We start from the raw sequence: 17,304 nt of genomic DNA, 5'->3' as shown, positions 1-17,304 counted from the left end.
GTAGAGGGCGCATTATCGAAGAATCCTTATGTACATAGCCGCAAATATGTAAAACAATATTTCTTTGATCTCGACGAGTGTTAACATCTGTATACACAAATATGCACGCGCACATTAATTACGATTATTGTGCGCTTATTTACTATCTCGAGAGATTGTATTCTCGAGAAAGTAACCGCATAATCATCCCCTTTAATTCGTTCTCATATATGTATATACACATATACATACATACATACATACATATATATCATTTTATTAGTAGCGTATTGACGGCATACCATCATATACCTCGATCTTTCTAGATAATACAAAACTAATCTATCTATATACAGGGCTGTACGAGAGACATCCAAAGCGAGCGAAATTGGTGGTCGCAATACAACGTGATGCGAATAAAGATGAAGTCGAAAAATCGAACGAGCCGGTGTGGACGAGGAACCAGGAGCATGATCGTCCTTCGAGTGTACATACACACGCGCACGCACACATATACGCATGTGTGTGTGTGTGCGCGCGCGTGTGTGCGTGCGCGCGTATATATAATTTTTCGTTTCGTTTTTTATTTTTTTTGAAAAACATCATAGAGACCACGGTTTCCTTCGCTTTGCGCGACGTCATGGCATTCACGCACGGCCGCCCGCACGCACGCACGCATTCTTTTTCACACACGCGCGAGACACGACACGACAAGTCGCTACGCTTACACGGTTGCGTTGTTCCTCATCGTTTAACATTACTGCCCGTTCATTTATTATGTACAACATTAGACGCATCGCGAGCTCACCTATATATTCCACTTTAACGAGCCAGATATTCTCTCGAAGCTATTCGCTCGAGCAAGTCGAGTAATAATATTCACATCGCGAATCTCATGGAATGCAACGAGGAAACGAGTAAAAAGAACGATGGAATAAGAAAGTTAACCGATCTCTAAGAGGATTTCCTTCCAACGTCACGATTCCTTCGATAGCGAGAGTTTTGCGGTAAAGTATTTTCAAGATACGGAAACGCGTCGATTAAACGTATCGATTAATTATTATCATTTGATCGAAAGGAGAGGAAGAAAAGAAATCCCGCGAGGGACGATATCGCGAGACGTGATCGTCCTTGTCGATTACGTACTCGTAAGCACTCGTGCTTTTGTTAGTACGCACGTACGCGCGCTTCCCTTTCAAAAAGCTTCCTCTTTAAAAAGACACGTGTCATCCAACGATATACGCGTATATCTTTGAAACGAGATAGAGGGGAAGGAAGAGCGAGGAAGACGAGAAAGCGAATTTCGGTCGAATAAAAATTATTTTCCTTTTATCTCGGTCGATTTTGGAAAGGTGCCTACGAGGGCAAGGAAGAGGGAGAGGAAGGGAAAGGTTAGAGGGAGCGGGGAGTGATCGAGGGGCCGAAGAAAGAAAGATAATAAAAGTATGAAATATCGAGTGCGGAAGATGGAGGAGCCAAGGAGGAGAGATCCACGTTGCGGTTATCGTTTTAACGAGCTCTCGATGTGACTCGAAGGCATTTGGTGGCAAAGAAGAGGAAGAACGGTGACGATTACGATGAACTTCTTGCTTGGGTCACTCGTTCAAAAGATAACCTTTTCGAAGATTGAATTCCGTCGCTGCTAAACTCTCTCCCTTAACGTAATAATCCGCAGCGTCCCTTCTTATCGTGCCGTTGCTGGCACTGATATCGCCGTTCGAGATGACGCCGTTCGCTCTGCCGTTTGTAATACCATTACTGGCCATCTTCCTGGCTGTCCTCTTTTGTTGATAATTCTGCTGATAGAACTTGTTGAAGAGGAAGAAGAACATAACGGCGTGCATGCCGATCCACCAGACGAAGGCTTTCGGGTAATCGCAGTCGACGAAGAGCAATTGGAAGGCGTGTACCATTATTGCTATGAATTGAATCATTTGGAAAGCCGTAAGATACTTTTTCCACCAGAGGTACGGCTGAATTTTTGGCCCTAGAGCGGCGAGTAGGTAGTACGTGTACATGACGATGTGCACGAACGTGTTCAGTAATCCGAAGAAGGTCGAGTGACCGCCTGAAACGACGATTCCAAGTTACGTCGGATAGAACGTATATACCTATGTATATCGGATCGAGATATTTCTCTCTCTCGCGCGCGCGCGCACGCGCGGATGACGTACCAGGAGTGAATTTAACGCCGAACCAGACGGACATCGGCATACAGCCGTGATGGATAACGTGAAGCGTCGACACGTGGTTGTTCTTCTTTCTCAGTACGAAAAAGATCTGAAAAACAAAGCATTGCGTCTCAGCGTTATTACTCCTTTCGTCGGAGACAGTTGGCACGATCGTGTCGCTTACCGTGTCCATGAACTCCGTAAATTTCGAGAAGTAATACCACCAACTGGCGTGCACCATCTAAGATCATCGATAGATTAGCGTGATTTTCACCGATCTGTGTTCCATCCAATAATCCCATCATTTCGCAACGATCGGTTTATTTCTCTTTCTTTTAATTTCGCAATCGGTACGATATTATGGCGCAAGTCGAGTATTCTAGTCTCGTCGTACGTTAAAAGAAATAGGAGAAAATCTATGAGCAACCACGAAGCTGGTCTACTCATTACTCCCTCTACATACATACGTAGCGATGTTACAAAGTTAAACGAGTATGCGGGTATATCTACCAAATACTACATTTACCAACTACGATTTGATGCTCTAAACGTTATTTGCTTTCTTCGTTTAATTATCTATCTTATCGTTAGTATGTTAGTTACGTGAAGTTAGCTTACGTCGAACTTCAAATTTTACACAATTTCATTCGAAACCGTTAAAGATCGCGACCGATCGTAGTTACCGATAAACGTCGAATTGTTTGACTCGAGCCAGCTGCTCGGTCAGATCGAACGACACTGTCGCGAGAATCGAAAGAAATTGTATAATTTATTAGTGCGTAAGTACTTTAATGGGTTAATAGGGAACAAGACCTCTCACCCTTAGTACTTGGGGTCGTTCACTGTAGTCTACAGGTTGACACTTTAGAGAATACTCTCCAGTCAGCCATCCGGACATTCCTATCTGCAACCACAACCGTCAATAGGCTACTTGCCGATCAATCGAGAGAGACAATGATAGAGGAAAGAGAGATTAGAGTCGACACGAGATTTCATATAGCGCGACGTAAGGAAAAAAGAAGAAGAAGAGGGGGGGGGGGGCAAGAAAAGAAAGAAAACGAAGAAACCGAAAAGAAAGAGAAACGAAAGACAGCGAGAGAAAGGGAGAAAAGATGAAGAAATAAGAGAGAAATTAGACTAGAGAATATAAGCGTATAAGTATATACATTCGGATATGGAATATGAAGTTCTTCTGAAAGTGATTGAAATGGAAAAAAGCAGAATCCTTTTTCGCTTTCCTTTCGACCGTTCCTTTCCTTCTACTGCTCTACCTACGAAAGTACAAAGATGTATGTTAAAGAGAACCAATGTCGAGGAAAAAAAATGCAACCACATCATCCATGTCCCGTCAGCCAAGCTTAATACGATGAATCAATGAGACTACTGTTATCTACAACGACGAGTTCGTTACAGTCCGTAGTGGTCTCGTTGGAGATGTCTTATTCTCTTTTTCAAGATCGACGAGAGTCCTCTCACGTAACTAACATCGCTCGCTGATAGCTTACCTTTATTGCGGTCGGGCTGTTCGAATAGTCCACAGGTTGACAACGGAAACTATAGTGGCCCCACCATCCACCCATCAGGCACTGTATTTCCAAAATAAACGAAATTATGCTGTTCTAACATAGAAATCCGTAGGAGCAACGTACTCTCGGCTGGCCGATTGATCTCTGTCGAATCGGAGCGCTACCAAAGGTAGCGCTAGGAGATATTTCTCGCGTATCGAAGTGACAAGTTAACGAGCGATGGATGATGATATCGATAGATTCGTTAAAAAGTCGACGATTTTCTTGACGTTGAAAAGGAATGAAAGAGGAGAAAAAGAAAGTCGAAAGGGCTTACCTCGTAGAAGAGCCACGCCGAGAAGATCACTTGGAACAAATTATAAACTATGAGAACGTTCGTCAGTTGAAAGGGCTTTCGATTTTCCATCAGCTTTGGTCCCAAAACTTTGACGATGTATATGTAAGTAAGACATATGAATAGAGTGGGAAAGGGAGACCTCATCAACAGCCAATTTGTCGTTCGTGTATCTGAAAAAGGGAACGAACGATACGAAAATTTTCTTTATTTGTCCGAGTAAATGATATGAGCGGCTTTGCGTGTAATCTTCTTTACAACCATTAACCCTCCTTATAGCGTTTTCGTCGCGTATTCGGCCCGCATTTACCTCTTGCGTTACGTTTCCTGCCTGTCCTATCGTCGAAATCACTCGACCCGTTAGACAGATACAAACTACGAATAAATACGATCGAAGCTACGAACGCGTTCGAGGGGACGATTGTTTACAATCCGGTAGCGTCGCCGCGACCGATACTCGATCATTTTTCTCGTCCTTCCTACGACCGATTTTTATTTACGATTCAAGTTCGAAAGGTGATTATTTTTATTTGACACGTAATATGCATATTACGTTCGTAATAATTTATGAATACTTACTTTGCACTTAATAATGTTAATGTAAAAATGTATTTCATATTCATCAGTTTATCGAGTTGTTTTTGCATTACTCTCTATCGTTTTGGAACGCGTACGTTTGATTTTACATACTACTCGACGGAAACACGTACGTGTCATAACAGCGATAATTGACACGTCCTTTACAAACGCCGTGTATATTTCTACGAGGAAAATGCGACGTTCTTCGAAAAATTAAAAAAAAATCATTGACGTATTATCGATCGTTTAAATTGCTAATTAACAACAACAACATTATTCGGGTTTAATAGACATTCATTGAAATAAATATACCTACGCGTATGAGTCGACAAGATGTCAAAAAAAAAGAAACATTCGTAAAAGTCTATCGAGAGAATGGAAATTACAACAGAGCGGCGCTTACTATTAGCGAGACTATAAAACGCGAAGGACAATGGTTATTCTCTTTTGGCCGACGTCGAATCTTCGTCTAAATTAGCGATCAAATCGTTCCACCGTTCCTTCCAAAGAATAAAAATGAAGGAAATAAAAGAAAGAAGAGAGAGGGGGGAAAAGGAAAAAAAGAAAGAAAGAGAAAATTTTAATTCGCGGACGTTAAGCCGATCTTAGCGATCTACCTTAAAATTACCTTTACGTGACATTATCGTGAATAATTAGATGGGAACTTTCCGTGGCAGTCGTCGTGCAGAAAAAAAAAGACAAAACAAAAAACAATGCTGTTATTCGTGGAAACGATTCCGTAAAGACGCGTTGCGATTAAGTCGTTTGATTCGACGTCGATCGAAGGTAAAATTAAAAGCGGTGATGGGCCAATGAAAGAGAAAAAGATCCGAACGATCGCGATTAGGAAAGACTCGTTAACTCGACGTCATAAAAAAAAAAAAAAATACGAACGAGGAAGCGATCGAGCTTGTTTCCGGGTCGCGTCTCGAAGAAATGACCCTGAAGATCGGATGACACTCGTTCGAGGGCTCCGCGACGAGTATTGAAAGCTAAATATCTGTTGTGAAACGTATACCTATGCGCGTACACGTAGATTCGTTCGATAGATATATATATATATGTTAAACGCGATGGGTTCAAGCGCGTACATACCTGCGTGTTTGTCCAAGATCTCGTGGAACCGGTCCACGTATTGCATTATAATCGACATTTTGTTTAAGGACGAGGACGGACAGCTTCGTCCTGGAAATCCAGAACAAAGGCTCGGCACGTATCCCTCCTGAAACAAAGAAATCACGTTTTGCGAATAAATGTAGATATCCGGCGAAGAGACCGAAGAATCCGCTTACGAATTCGTTCGATACTCGCGTACACACAGAATTTATACTCTACGACGATGTATCTACGAGTCGCAGACATCACGCGTATATTCGACGAATACGAGGGAACTCTCGTAGGTATCTCCGCGGAGAGATAGAGAGGCGAGCGCATTGTACTCGCGAGGAAAGTTTCGTAAACCGTTGCGGATCGGCGGCGCATCGTCTCTCTCGCTCGACGTACGACCTTTCACCTATTAATCTGGTCTTCGAGAAGGGGGCAAGGCGAAAGAGAATCGTAATCGAATAAAAACTTCTTAAGATCGGCTTTGGCGCGACTCGTTACCTCTCTCGAAACAATCTCTTATCCTCGAGCTCGGATAACGATCGTTCGCGCGTGGAAAATTTTTCTCCAGGAAATAACGCCATTTCTCAGACAAAGTTTCGCGCGCGAAGAATCGCCTATGGCAGCCTCGACTTAGGTACTTACGGTAGCAGCGCGATTATATACGCGAGCGCGAGCGCATTGCGTAACGTCCGCTCGCAGACGAGAATATTCTTCGTCGAACTTTTATTCGAAAGTCCGAACCGGACCTCCTTTATTTTCATTTTCATAATGTACCACCCCGCCTACGTCCAGGCCGGACATTATAAAATTTATGTACGTATTTTATGGTCGTATTATGGTCGTATTTCACGAATCGGAGCGACCTCGAATTTCCGTATTGCGATCGCGCGCTCGAATACCCGCGCTACACGCACGCACATCGTTTGCGGATCGATCAGACCGAGCGCTGCTTCGCGCCGATCTCTCTTCCTTTTAATCCCTTCATTCTCCTTTTCACGCAGGAGCGAGAAGAGGAATTGGGAAAAGAGGCTGTCCCCCGTCGTTCCGATCCGTCACGAATAGTAAGTAAGCGGTGGATAGAAGCGGACGGATATACCAGGGTCCCAACCGAGTTTCTCTACCCGGCCAGCCGAGAGAGTCCCTGTGTCTCGAGCTCCTCTCGGATCGAATCGTCCTTCGCGGATAGAAATTTATCGCATTTATCGCGTATGATCGCAAAGTCATCGCAACCGATTCTTTTGCTCGCTTGCAAAACGAAAACTCGAAAACGCGTCGAGCAAACAAAATACCTTAAGAATATATTGCGAAAACTGTATACATTATAACGGGGCGAGCACGGAAAACGGGCCATGGCTTCCACACGCTCGAGCTCAAACTCGTATCTGTCTGCCTGTCTGCCTGTCTGCCCGTCTGTCTTTCCTCGCGCGCACTCACGTGCGCGCGCGCGCGCGTGTGTGTGTGGGTGTGTACGTACATTGCAAAAGAGCGAGAGAGGATTGTGTCGTTGCGTAAGAAAATCGTTCGTCGTTTCTCGTTACGCGTTTGTATGTGTGCTACGAAACTATCTGTACCTATCCACCTACCTACCTACCTACCTACCTTCCTTTTCGTCATTTTATTTCGACGTATCGTCGGTCTCTATCATGCTAAACAGGAGAGAAAAATGTACGTACGAGTTTACCGACTCCCCTTTGCTCCTCCTCGTCGACGAGTGTGCATCGTTACTCGAAGATATTCTATTTTTATCGATAGGGAAAGGAAAGGGATTAATTTGAATACGTTTTTAAAATTTAAACACGCCTCTGAGAATCGACGAGATTCAACGACCATGTGACCGTAGGAAAGCAATTGAGTTCACTTTAAACTTAAAGATGGCAATTAGAGGCTGCATCGAGGTCGATACGTAGTCGTACGTAGAGCGTAAAAAGACGAACGGGTTACGTTCTTCTCTTAGCTTCGAACGAAAACGTATTCTTGAAATTTTCGAAGCGATCTAAAGTATATAATTTCGCGACAACGTGGGACGAAGAAATAGCGAATCGCGCCAGTACATTGGCACGTGCGACATGGCATTAGGAAGAATGATAAAGATGAAACGGGGCAAGGTTGTCGTAACGTGGATCGCACAGGCACAGGCACACGCACGCACGCACGCTTCCACGAGCGCGATATTTAAGAGACGAATATTAAATCGCAGAGAGAGAGAGAGAGAGAGACGGGCTCCTTTCATTCTCGCACCTGTAAGCTCTTAGACGCGCCTCCTCGTGCAATGGAAAAAGTCGTCCGGATATCGAGCACTAGTATGCACCATCGTACCCAGCAGCCGCAACGGCGAGGAGCGAAAGTGCATAGCTGAGAGAACTCGCTGAAAGAACTCGCGACTTACGGAGTCTCGCGGGTGCGCGCGAGCGCACCGTGCTGCCGTAAGGCCTAACGTATTAATGGCAGCGCGTGATGCGACGTCGTGACGAGGAAAGAGAGCGGGCTGCGAGTCGAGCGCGAGAAAGAGAGAGAAACAATTCCCTTTATATAATCGCTGTATTAAAGTCTTTTCTCGACGACAACGAAGAGACGCGAAAGCACTAACGCGGTCTCTTTTAACTTTGTCTCTTCGATCAAAACTTTCCGTTTTCGTTTTAGCATAAGTTTCTACGATATCTCCGATGGTCTAACAGCGCGATACGTACGTCTCGCAAAATTTTTCGGCCAAGACTAAGGCAGCGGCGACGGCGGCGGCGACGGCGACGGCGACGGCGACGGCGACGGCGACGGCGACGAGACTAAGGCGCCGACGACGACGACGACGACGACGACGACGACGACGACCAGTGGTCGAGAGAAAGCAAGATTCGATTTGTTTCAGAAAATTCACATTCGAGTGTCGCAATCTTCTCTCACGTAATAAGTAGAAAAGTTGGCGAGTTCGCGTGCATTCGCGTGTCGCGAGATCACGGACGGAGGACCCCAGAATTCGACGTTTTCTTCTCTTTTCGTAACAGGTTTTGGCATCCTTCTTGGCATCGAATCTCCGTGTATCTCGTCGAATGATTTATTGTCCATTATCGTACGTCGCTCGATTTATCGTAATGCAAACGCACAAAAACGGCGATCCGTGCGTTATCGCTCCACTCTATCGCGGTAGCTTCTTACCGGCACTCGTTGGGAATCCGTTAATACGATCGTCTAAAAAGCGCTTATGGAAATGAATCACGTATAAGAAAAGACAGTCGATTTAAGTAGGCATTACTAGAAATTTGTTTCCTTCTTGGTCGTTATTTGCTTTCAAAATCAACTCGATTTCGACTCGATTTCGACCCGATTTCGACTCGGTTTAGATTCGGCTCCGATTCGGCTTCGTATTCGAAGCACGACTCGTATCGTCCGCGGTACGTACCTACAATGTCAAGATGTTTGCGCGACCCAGGTAAATAACTTTTAAGCGTGTGCAAGAGCGAGCCGATAGAAAAGAGGAGCTCGCGTTTCGTAATCCTTGAGACATCGTATGTTTTGTAAACGTTGTGCCAATCGTGGAGTATCTCGATTTACGCGACGAGTATGTACTTTTAAAATAAGGTCAAACAATCGATAGAACTTTTCGTAGCGAGAAGAGCGATCCTTGCGAAAAGAAGAAAAAAGGAGAAAGAAAGAAAAGGAAAAGAAAACGTACACTCGCGCGTGCCACGTATATCTTTTTTGCGTTCCCCGTCTCGGCGCTTCTCTCGTCGGTAGAATGCGCGAGCGATCGAATCGGTCCAAGATGTAGCGACAAATCGCTCGAAACGCTTTTGAGAGAAGTCTTTGTTGGTCGGTCAACGTTAGCCAAGAAAAATCCGTTTGCGAGGTATACGTCCTCGACGAGCGCGCGCCGAGACAAAGCGATCCTATTCGAGTTTACGCTACGTCGAGTGTAGCAACCGAGAAATGGATTGTAAAAGACGGCGTGTAACGAACCCCTCCGTCCCTTCCGATAGTCACCGCCGCAATAGCTTACGTCTTTTATCGCGCATAACAACGGGTCGTTATCCTCGAACGCGAGCGCCCGATTTGTTTCTAAAGATAGAGGGATTCGCGGTCGGAAACCGAGAGCTACGTTACTTTCGAGGGATGTATCTATCAAATCCGAACGAATCGTTCCTCGCTCGCAAAGAGCCAATTAACGAGACGACTTCGATACTTCCTCGTCGGGTATTAGACACGGCGATCACGTCGAACGACGAAAACGACTTTATGTTAATTTCGCCGGCGTAAAACGAAATTAGACTTTGTAAATATCGAGGGGAACGACGAATTATTTTTTTCTTCCGAAGAACGAGTGTCAAAGTTGTAATCTGAGATGGAGATAGATACGGATATTGAGAATGCGAGATACGAATAGATATACGAAGATAACGTCGAGACGACGATACGCCATACACTATACATATTTGAAATTACTCTAAAGTATTTATTAGATAGTAGGAGGAAGTTACCGTTTAAGGTGCACGGTCGACCTTGTACCGATGACGGCTCGTCGGTTGGCAAATCGTAAAGCTTACCGCGGTAAAAGACACACAGATAACGCCGTCGCGATATCGATGAAAACTCGTCCCCGCTTATTTCGTTTTCCTGATCTTAAATACGTAACCGATCGCGGAACTCGATACCCGCGCGTCCGTAATCTCCTCCAACGACGTTACACAATACTTCGATCGAATCTTCGTTTCGTTTCTTTTTCGAATCGATATTTTCTTTGGCTCTTCAACGACGCAACGAGGTTTGCGATCGAGTCACGAAATCGAGACATAACGTTATAAAGATTTACCGATACGTCCTGCTCGACGACGATACGATTCTTCGCACGACGAGCGAGGAACGAAACGGAGTTTCGTTTGGAAAAGGCATGTACGTACAACGATTTACTCTCGCGTTCGCCGTAGACAAAATGAATTTGTTCGGAGCCGAGTTACGTTCTCGTGGCCCCCATGGAGCGACCGAGCTCCGCAAACGACTATAAATACGTCCATTAAGTGCTTTCACGATCCTTTCTCTCTTTCTCTCTCTTCCTCTATAGGACAGAGACGTGAATCGAACTCAAATCGAGTGACCACGTGCGTATATCGGATCCATTGTTAACGACAAAGGAATCGATCGTATCGATTCCTCGTCGCGTTTTCGTGCAAGACTTTTCGCTGCGTCTCTCTCTCCCCCCCTCTCTCTCTCTCTCACCATCTCCTATCGATACCTCCCTCGCGTAAGAGGTTGTGAAATTTAGCCGAAATTGATCGTACGCAATTGCGAATCGAATCGAGATTCTTCTTTCTCTTCTTCTTGGATGAATCTCAACGAAACGCGAATAGAAAATGAATGAGGCGCGGACGATGACGCATTTATCGCTTACCAAAATCTCCAAGAAAGTCCAACGTAGTCCCGTATGCGTAATAGATTGGCGTAATAACGCCGATTTTATAAGAACCCGACGCACACACACAAACGTTGCTCGACAACACTATGAACGAGATAAACCGATCGAACGACTTTCTCCTTTCTTCCTTCTCCTCGACTTTGTCTCTCTCTCTCCCTCTCCCCCTTTTCTTTCCTCTTTGCTTTTGTAATCACAACTTTTTTACGAATAATCACGATCAAGCGTGGAGAAAATGAAAGGAGAAGAAAAAATAACAATAGCGGAATGTATCAAATCCGCCACCGAAAAAGCAAGGCGAGCGGCAATAAGGGAGAGAGAGAGAGAGTATGATCTATCGGTGACAAGTTACGACTGTTAGATATATATGTGTATGTATGTAAATATGTCTATATATATGTGTGTGTGTGTGTGTGCGTGTATGTATGTATGCTTGGAACATGCGGACCGAGCGCGCGAGTTGCGGACTGACAGGCCCGACGTCGGTTCATTGCTTTTAACCGAGTCGCCATGTTGATACACACGCCTCCCGTCCCATCTACCTTCCGCGATGTCACGCTCTTCTTTCCAACTCTCTTATCGCGCCGAGGAGTATACCTCTTAATCGTGCCTACACGTACGTACGTACGTACGTAGGAACGTACCCGCGAATACGCGCCTGCGGCTCTCCGCATTACCTACGTAAATATAGGAATTTGACCAAGCGTTCGAACGAAATAGTCTTTGTCTTCGATTAGTTGCACGAAATACGTCGATTGACGTCAGAGAGAGAATTCGCGAGAAAACGAATAGTCATCGAGCGCGTCGCAATTTCTTTTTTACTTTTCCGTCTTTCGAATCATTATTTTGATCCAATCGGCACGAGTCGTTGCAGATTATCTACTATCTAGAAATTGAATTTAATTGAATCGTAAGAAAATTTGTAGGAAATATATTTCTTGGATAATTCTCGATACGGATGATCCAAGTCGAAGAATCGTCCGAAAGATTTGATCCAAGGATCGGTTTGGAACGGGTCGAGCGATTCGTTCGTTCGAATAGGTGGACTTTGTACTAACGGGTCAAGGATTCTTTCCGACGGTCGTCTCTTTGATACGATACCAAAGTCCAGAGCAGATCGATCGATCGATCGATTCTGAAAAACGGAACGTTCGCATTTTCAAATCCGTCACGTAATCTTACGTCGGACTTATAATTACGGGGACATAAACAGACGCATTTCGTATATACACATCGATTATATTCAATGGCGCACCCTTTTGACCTATACACAGTACGAACGCGAACGTTCGTTTGATGTGTCATTCTTCATAAAAGTCGAATCGCTTTCCGATTATTTACGACGTACCTAGCGGTGGACGTAATAGATAGCAAAGTACGCGTATTCGCGATCGACGAATCGGCGAGTCGACACCTTGATCCGTAGCCCTACGTCAGAGATTCGCACATCCTCCTTTCGCCGAGGAACGATCGTATCCATCGGGGAGGTAAAAAGTCGTCGTCGAAAATTCTATCGAACGTAATATCGCTCCTATGAAGAATCGGAAATTGCGCCGTAAGAAGAGAGGGCGCGACGCTCGATCGCGCTTCTTCGGAAGGAACTCGTTGGATGGATCCGACCGATAGTATTTCGCACCTATTATAATAATTGGCATCGAGCACCGAATCGTTTGCTAAACGACCTCTTTTCGACACCGAAACCGCCGAGTTACGTCTTTCGTAAGATATCCACGTAATTTTCTACGCGCAAGAGTCGAGAGCCGGGCGGCGAAGCTAATTACATATTTGCGATGAAGGAAAAAAGGAGAGGTTGCGATCGAAGAACGACCGTGTCGGAGAAGTACGGGCCGCTTCCTTCGGTCCGCAACGTCCTCGTCCGATTCGTTCGATCGGTGACGCTAGATCGGCTTTTTTTTCGATCGGCTTCGGCTTTCGCAACGTAGACGTTCGAACGTCGGCTAAAGAGGAAGAAGGAGGAAGACGAGACGGACGAGGTCGAGACCGTTCCAACGGTAGAAGAGGCAAATAAAATCGAGCGGTCTCGCTCGAACTTGGCTCGGATGGAGAACGATTACGATTAGGCTACTCTAAATTCTCCGTTCGAACGTATCGTTATTCGGGTGAAGAAAGATCCTCTCGGACGACCTTGTCGAGCGCTCGCGAGCGTTTTTTATTTCGTCTTGTTCTCTGTCCTTTCTTTTTTCTTCTTTCAAGAGAACGCGTTCTCGTCGGCATCGCCGCGGGACTCCGGGACGGCGCGCAGCTCGATCCTCGATCGCGGGACCGACCGACCGACCGACCGACCGGAAAAAATTACGATCTCGATTCTCGAGACGCCGCTCGAAAATTTTCAAGCCGATCGAGAGAGGAAGAGGCAGGCGTTCGTTCGTTAAAATCGTCGGCCATTCACGATATATCCGACTGCGTCGAATGCGACGCCGAGTCGGTCGAAGGCCACGTTCTTCGTAGAAGCCCTCTCGCGCATCTACACGATCGGAATATATAAAGGATCGATCGTTCGGAGTCGTGCGTCGTTATATCCATAAACGCGATTCCAGACGCGTAAGTTCGTTTCTTACGATTGGTTCGGCGATCGTCCCTCCCTCGGGGGGGGGGGGGGGGAGAGAAACGAGACGCTTTTGGCGCAAAACCGAAGGAAAGCGAGAAACTCCGTATCCGATGGTACGAAGCAACGAGAATTTTTATAATCCGGAAGACGTCGTTCCATCGGAGATAAAAGAATCCGAAGGCCTTCGGGGATTCGCGAGAGGTTAGACCGGTCGATCTCGCTTCCGATCGTTCGAAAACAAACGGCGGAATCGTATTGATCGAATCGACGGAACTTCGTGATTCCTTGAACCTTGGAGCAGCACGTTTTTTCGGACGAACCGGTTCCGAACGATCGTTTCCGCTTTTGATCATCTTTGCCGAACAACGCGAGATCGTGACGCGTAACGGCGAGCGAAGGGAGAAGGGACGAAAGTCGCGAGATTCGACGCGAAAAAATCGACGGTCGACTTCGCAGGCACGTAGGATAAGGTAATTACGAATGGGGGTTAGGTCGTCGCGTCGAGCGCTTCCGTTCCGTTTTACGTGCCACTTGTATTCAAATCGCGAGCCGTTGCTTCAACGCACGCGCCCCGATATCAATCGCGCCGCATCGAGGAACGCGCGCGAGTTGCTCACATCCGAGGAATCGAGCGAAACGCCAAGGAGCCGCGCATTCGCCCTCGAGATCTAGACCGTAGTTTTCCTAGACCGTCGGACGACCGACGAAAATCCCTAATAATAGACGATGACTAAGCCGACGAATCGCGGTCTATTTTAATCGCTGTCGCCTCGGAGAACCACCACCGGCCTTCGCGCCTTTTCCGATCGATCGCGTCGATCGTTTTTTCTCCTCCGTCTCGTCGATCTTAATCCAACATTTGCTTTTGTAATAGCCAATAAAACGCGACGGACGTCGGAGGGAAAAAAAAGTCGATGCATGCGATTCCGCGTTACGCGCCCGAGAAGCGAAGGACGAGGATTTGTCGGGAAGGCGGAGAACGTCCGACCGCGGGAGAGGGACACCGGAAAGAGGTAAAAGAAAGGAAAGAACAGAAAAGGAGAGACGAGAGAAGAGGAAGAAACAAGCCAAAAAAAAGGAAAGAAGACTCGAGCGTACATACCAGCGAGGCACGGATTCGATCTTTTCCCTACCGCCTCCTTTTCCGAGAGAGGACGACGCACGGCATCGATCAAAGCTCGGCCTTGTTTCCTCGACACATTCGTTGTCGTCGTCTTATCTCTCGGAGATAAGTACCTCGAGAGGGAGGTACGAGAGAGAGAGAGAGAGTCCTCTCCCCGGGACGGAGCCGAAGAACGCACGCACGCGCGCGCGCACGTTTCTTCCGCACTCGCGAATTTTCTAACCTAGAATCCTGGGCGCCGACACATCGCGTGCACGCTCCAATGGATAAATTTTCGCGCTATGCCTTCGCTACGAGGAAGATCGAGTTAAATATATATCGGGCGGGGCTCCGTCTCGGTTTGCGTCTAGGTCGAGTCTTCCTCCCACTCCCTATCTTTCTTTCCCCAATGACGCGAGTAAGACGCGAGCGACGATTTGTTACTTTTCCTTAACGAATCCTACGTTCGGAGATTAGCGATGGTACGTGCGACAAGGTACGCGCGAGCGAGGGAATCCGCGTAAACGTACGAACGAGATATGAAACTTCGATGACAACATTAATTTTTGATAACGCTTTGGTAGGAGGACTTTGGAAACACTCGTCGTACGAGCGGATTCCCATCGAGAAAAGGCATTAAATTATGGCTTGGTGCGCGCATGCGTCTATTACCGCGTTCTAACCTTTTCCAACGAATCTACGATATCGACGGATCGTGATTAAATTCAGACACAATCTCGTCAATAGGTCGAATACGTTCGATCCAGGCTGAAAACGCGATTATCTCCTCGAATCGGTCGAGGTTGTCGTTCGCTCGTTGACAGCGCGATAAGTGGCTATCGACCATGTGCCTTTACCTTTCAAGACGCGATCGATCCGCCTCCCCTTCTTTTCAAAGACCCAAGTGCCAATCCTCGTCCTCGCCCTCGCCCTCGCCCTCGCCCTCGCCCTCGTCCTCGTCCTCGTCCTCGTTCTCGTCGGTTTTGTCGTCGCCGTCGCCGTCGTCGTCGTCGCCCTCGTCGATGGCTAGGATGAGTCGAGTTTATGAAAAACTTTTGTTACGAGAAACCATTCGTCGAATAGTTCCAAATTCTAACCTTATCGAGCCGATAAACGAAAAAGCGCGGGATTACGTTTTGATTCGCTTCCTTGTCCAGAGATGACGCGGTCTCCGCGTCTCGCCGATGTAACCGTCGTTTCTCGGCGCTTCGACGATTTGCATTTTCGCGCGAATTACGAATTCGTCGACGATCGCAAGCGTGAGAAAGGATCGAGGAACGATCGACGTGTCGCAGGCGGTCTACGATAATTAAATTGACGAGTCCTTCTTTTTAGCAACCATTGTACGAAACATGATCATTTATTCGTTCTCTTATATACTTGATTATGAATAAAAATATAACTCGCAATAAAGAAACGATAAATAAATCTCTATCGACAACACTTTGCAATTTACGAATGTCATTTCTTCTCACCCGTCGAGTAACTTTGTTTTATTAATCCCTCTCCCCTTTGCTTGGGCGACACTTGTCCTACGTCGTGATAACAACTAATGCGTCTTCACCTACCTATTTTATCAGCCATCTTTTACTCGTGCAATTTCAAAGATCGACGAGACGAATTTTCTGCCAACGAAAGGGGAGCCCGGAGAGTGGCTAATTCTCGCGTACCGCTCGAGTCTCGTTTCAAAATCTTTTCGCGCGTCGAGCTCTCGCTCTCCCTCTCTCTCTCTCTCTCTCTCTCTCCTTCCCGCAAGGACCTCCCTGGAGACGTCGTTTCTTCAATTTCGTTTTATTCTCGAGCAATTCTCCCCGATTATGTACAAAAATATAGTGAGAATCGATAACCGTTACAGAGTTCGTATCGTTATAACATTAGGTACGCGACGATAGACGGACGCGTGCGTCCTCTTCCTGCTCTCCTCCCGTCGAACGCTTCGTCCTTCGAAGAACGGTCGCCAAAGACGATCGATCGCCGATATCGTTATTCGTTTACTTCTCGTTTCTCCGTTTCTCCTTTAAACGATGCTCTCTTTGCCGTCGATCGATTCTAAAGTTTCGTTATAATCGTTTTTATACGTATACCGTTTTTTTCCTCTCTTATTATGTACAAAGATATCCTTTTAATGCGTTTTCTTTTAAATTTCGGTACAAAGTCGAGTTTCTCCCTGCGCGCGCATTATCCTTTAACAATTCTTTATTTATTTTTTTATCAGCTAGGGTAAGAACACGAAAGACTGGCCGCTTTCCGGCGCGGAAAATAAATTCCATTTGTGCCTACCGATACGTCCTTTGCTTCTCCTTCGGTCGGTCTCTCCCGATTCGAATTTTCCCGCAAGTAATCCTTTTCTTTTTTCAAACTTTCAAAGGATCCTTCGAGCACACGCGCATCTTACTCTGAAAGCGTAACGCGCGAGGGGAAGCGATTCGTGTCAGGATTTTTTCGACTTTTGCCTATCGTTTGCTTTCGTTTCTCCTTTCCCGTCTCTCTCTCTCTCTCTCTCTCTCGCTAGCTCGGCCGCTCGCTCGCAACATGCGAA

General features: G+C 46.3%; 1 protein-coding gene across 9 annotated transcripts; it reads right to left on the bottom strand.

The window, feature by feature from the left end:
• Positions 1-45: 45 nt before the first annotated feature.
• LOC127061694 (elongation of very long chain fatty acids protein AAEL008004-like) lies at positions 46-15,647 on the bottom strand. Of its 9 annotated transcripts, none has more exons than XM_050988947.1 (8): positions 15,623-15,647; positions 5,685-5,811; positions 3,993-4,183; positions 3,656-3,736; positions 2,971-3,054; positions 2,335-2,391; positions 2,154-2,259; positions 46-2,047 (listed from the first exon to the last, which is right to left on the bottom strand). In XM_050988947.1, the coding sequence occupies exons 2-8, from the start codon at positions 5,740-5,742 to the stop codon at positions 1,575-1,577; spliced, it is 1,050 nt and encodes a 349-aa protein (XP_050844904.1). In that variant the 5' UTR covers positions 5,743-5,811; positions 15,623-15,647; the 3' UTR covers positions 46-1,574. The 9 variants fall into 9 exon arrangements, with proteins under 9 accessions (XP_050844904.1, XP_050844901.1, XP_050844900.1 ...); XM_050988944.1 differs by lacking the exon at positions 15,623-15,647 and adding an exon at positions 14,766-15,293; XM_050988943.1 differs by lacking the exon at positions 15,623-15,647 and adding an exon at positions 11,074-11,668.
• Between the last annotated feature and the right edge of the window lie 1,657 nt (positions 15,648-17,304).

The sequence above is a fragment of the Vespula vulgaris genome, chromosome 2 (assembly GCF_905475345.1).
Source record: "Vespula vulgaris chromosome 2, iyVesVulg1.1, whole genome shotgun sequence".
Classification (NCBI taxonomy): Eukaryota; Metazoa; Arthropoda; class Insecta; order Hymenoptera; family Vespidae; genus Vespula; species Vespula vulgaris.
The sequence above is the reverse complement of the archived record's forward strand: the minus strand, read 5'-3'. Positions and strand labels throughout refer to the sequence as shown.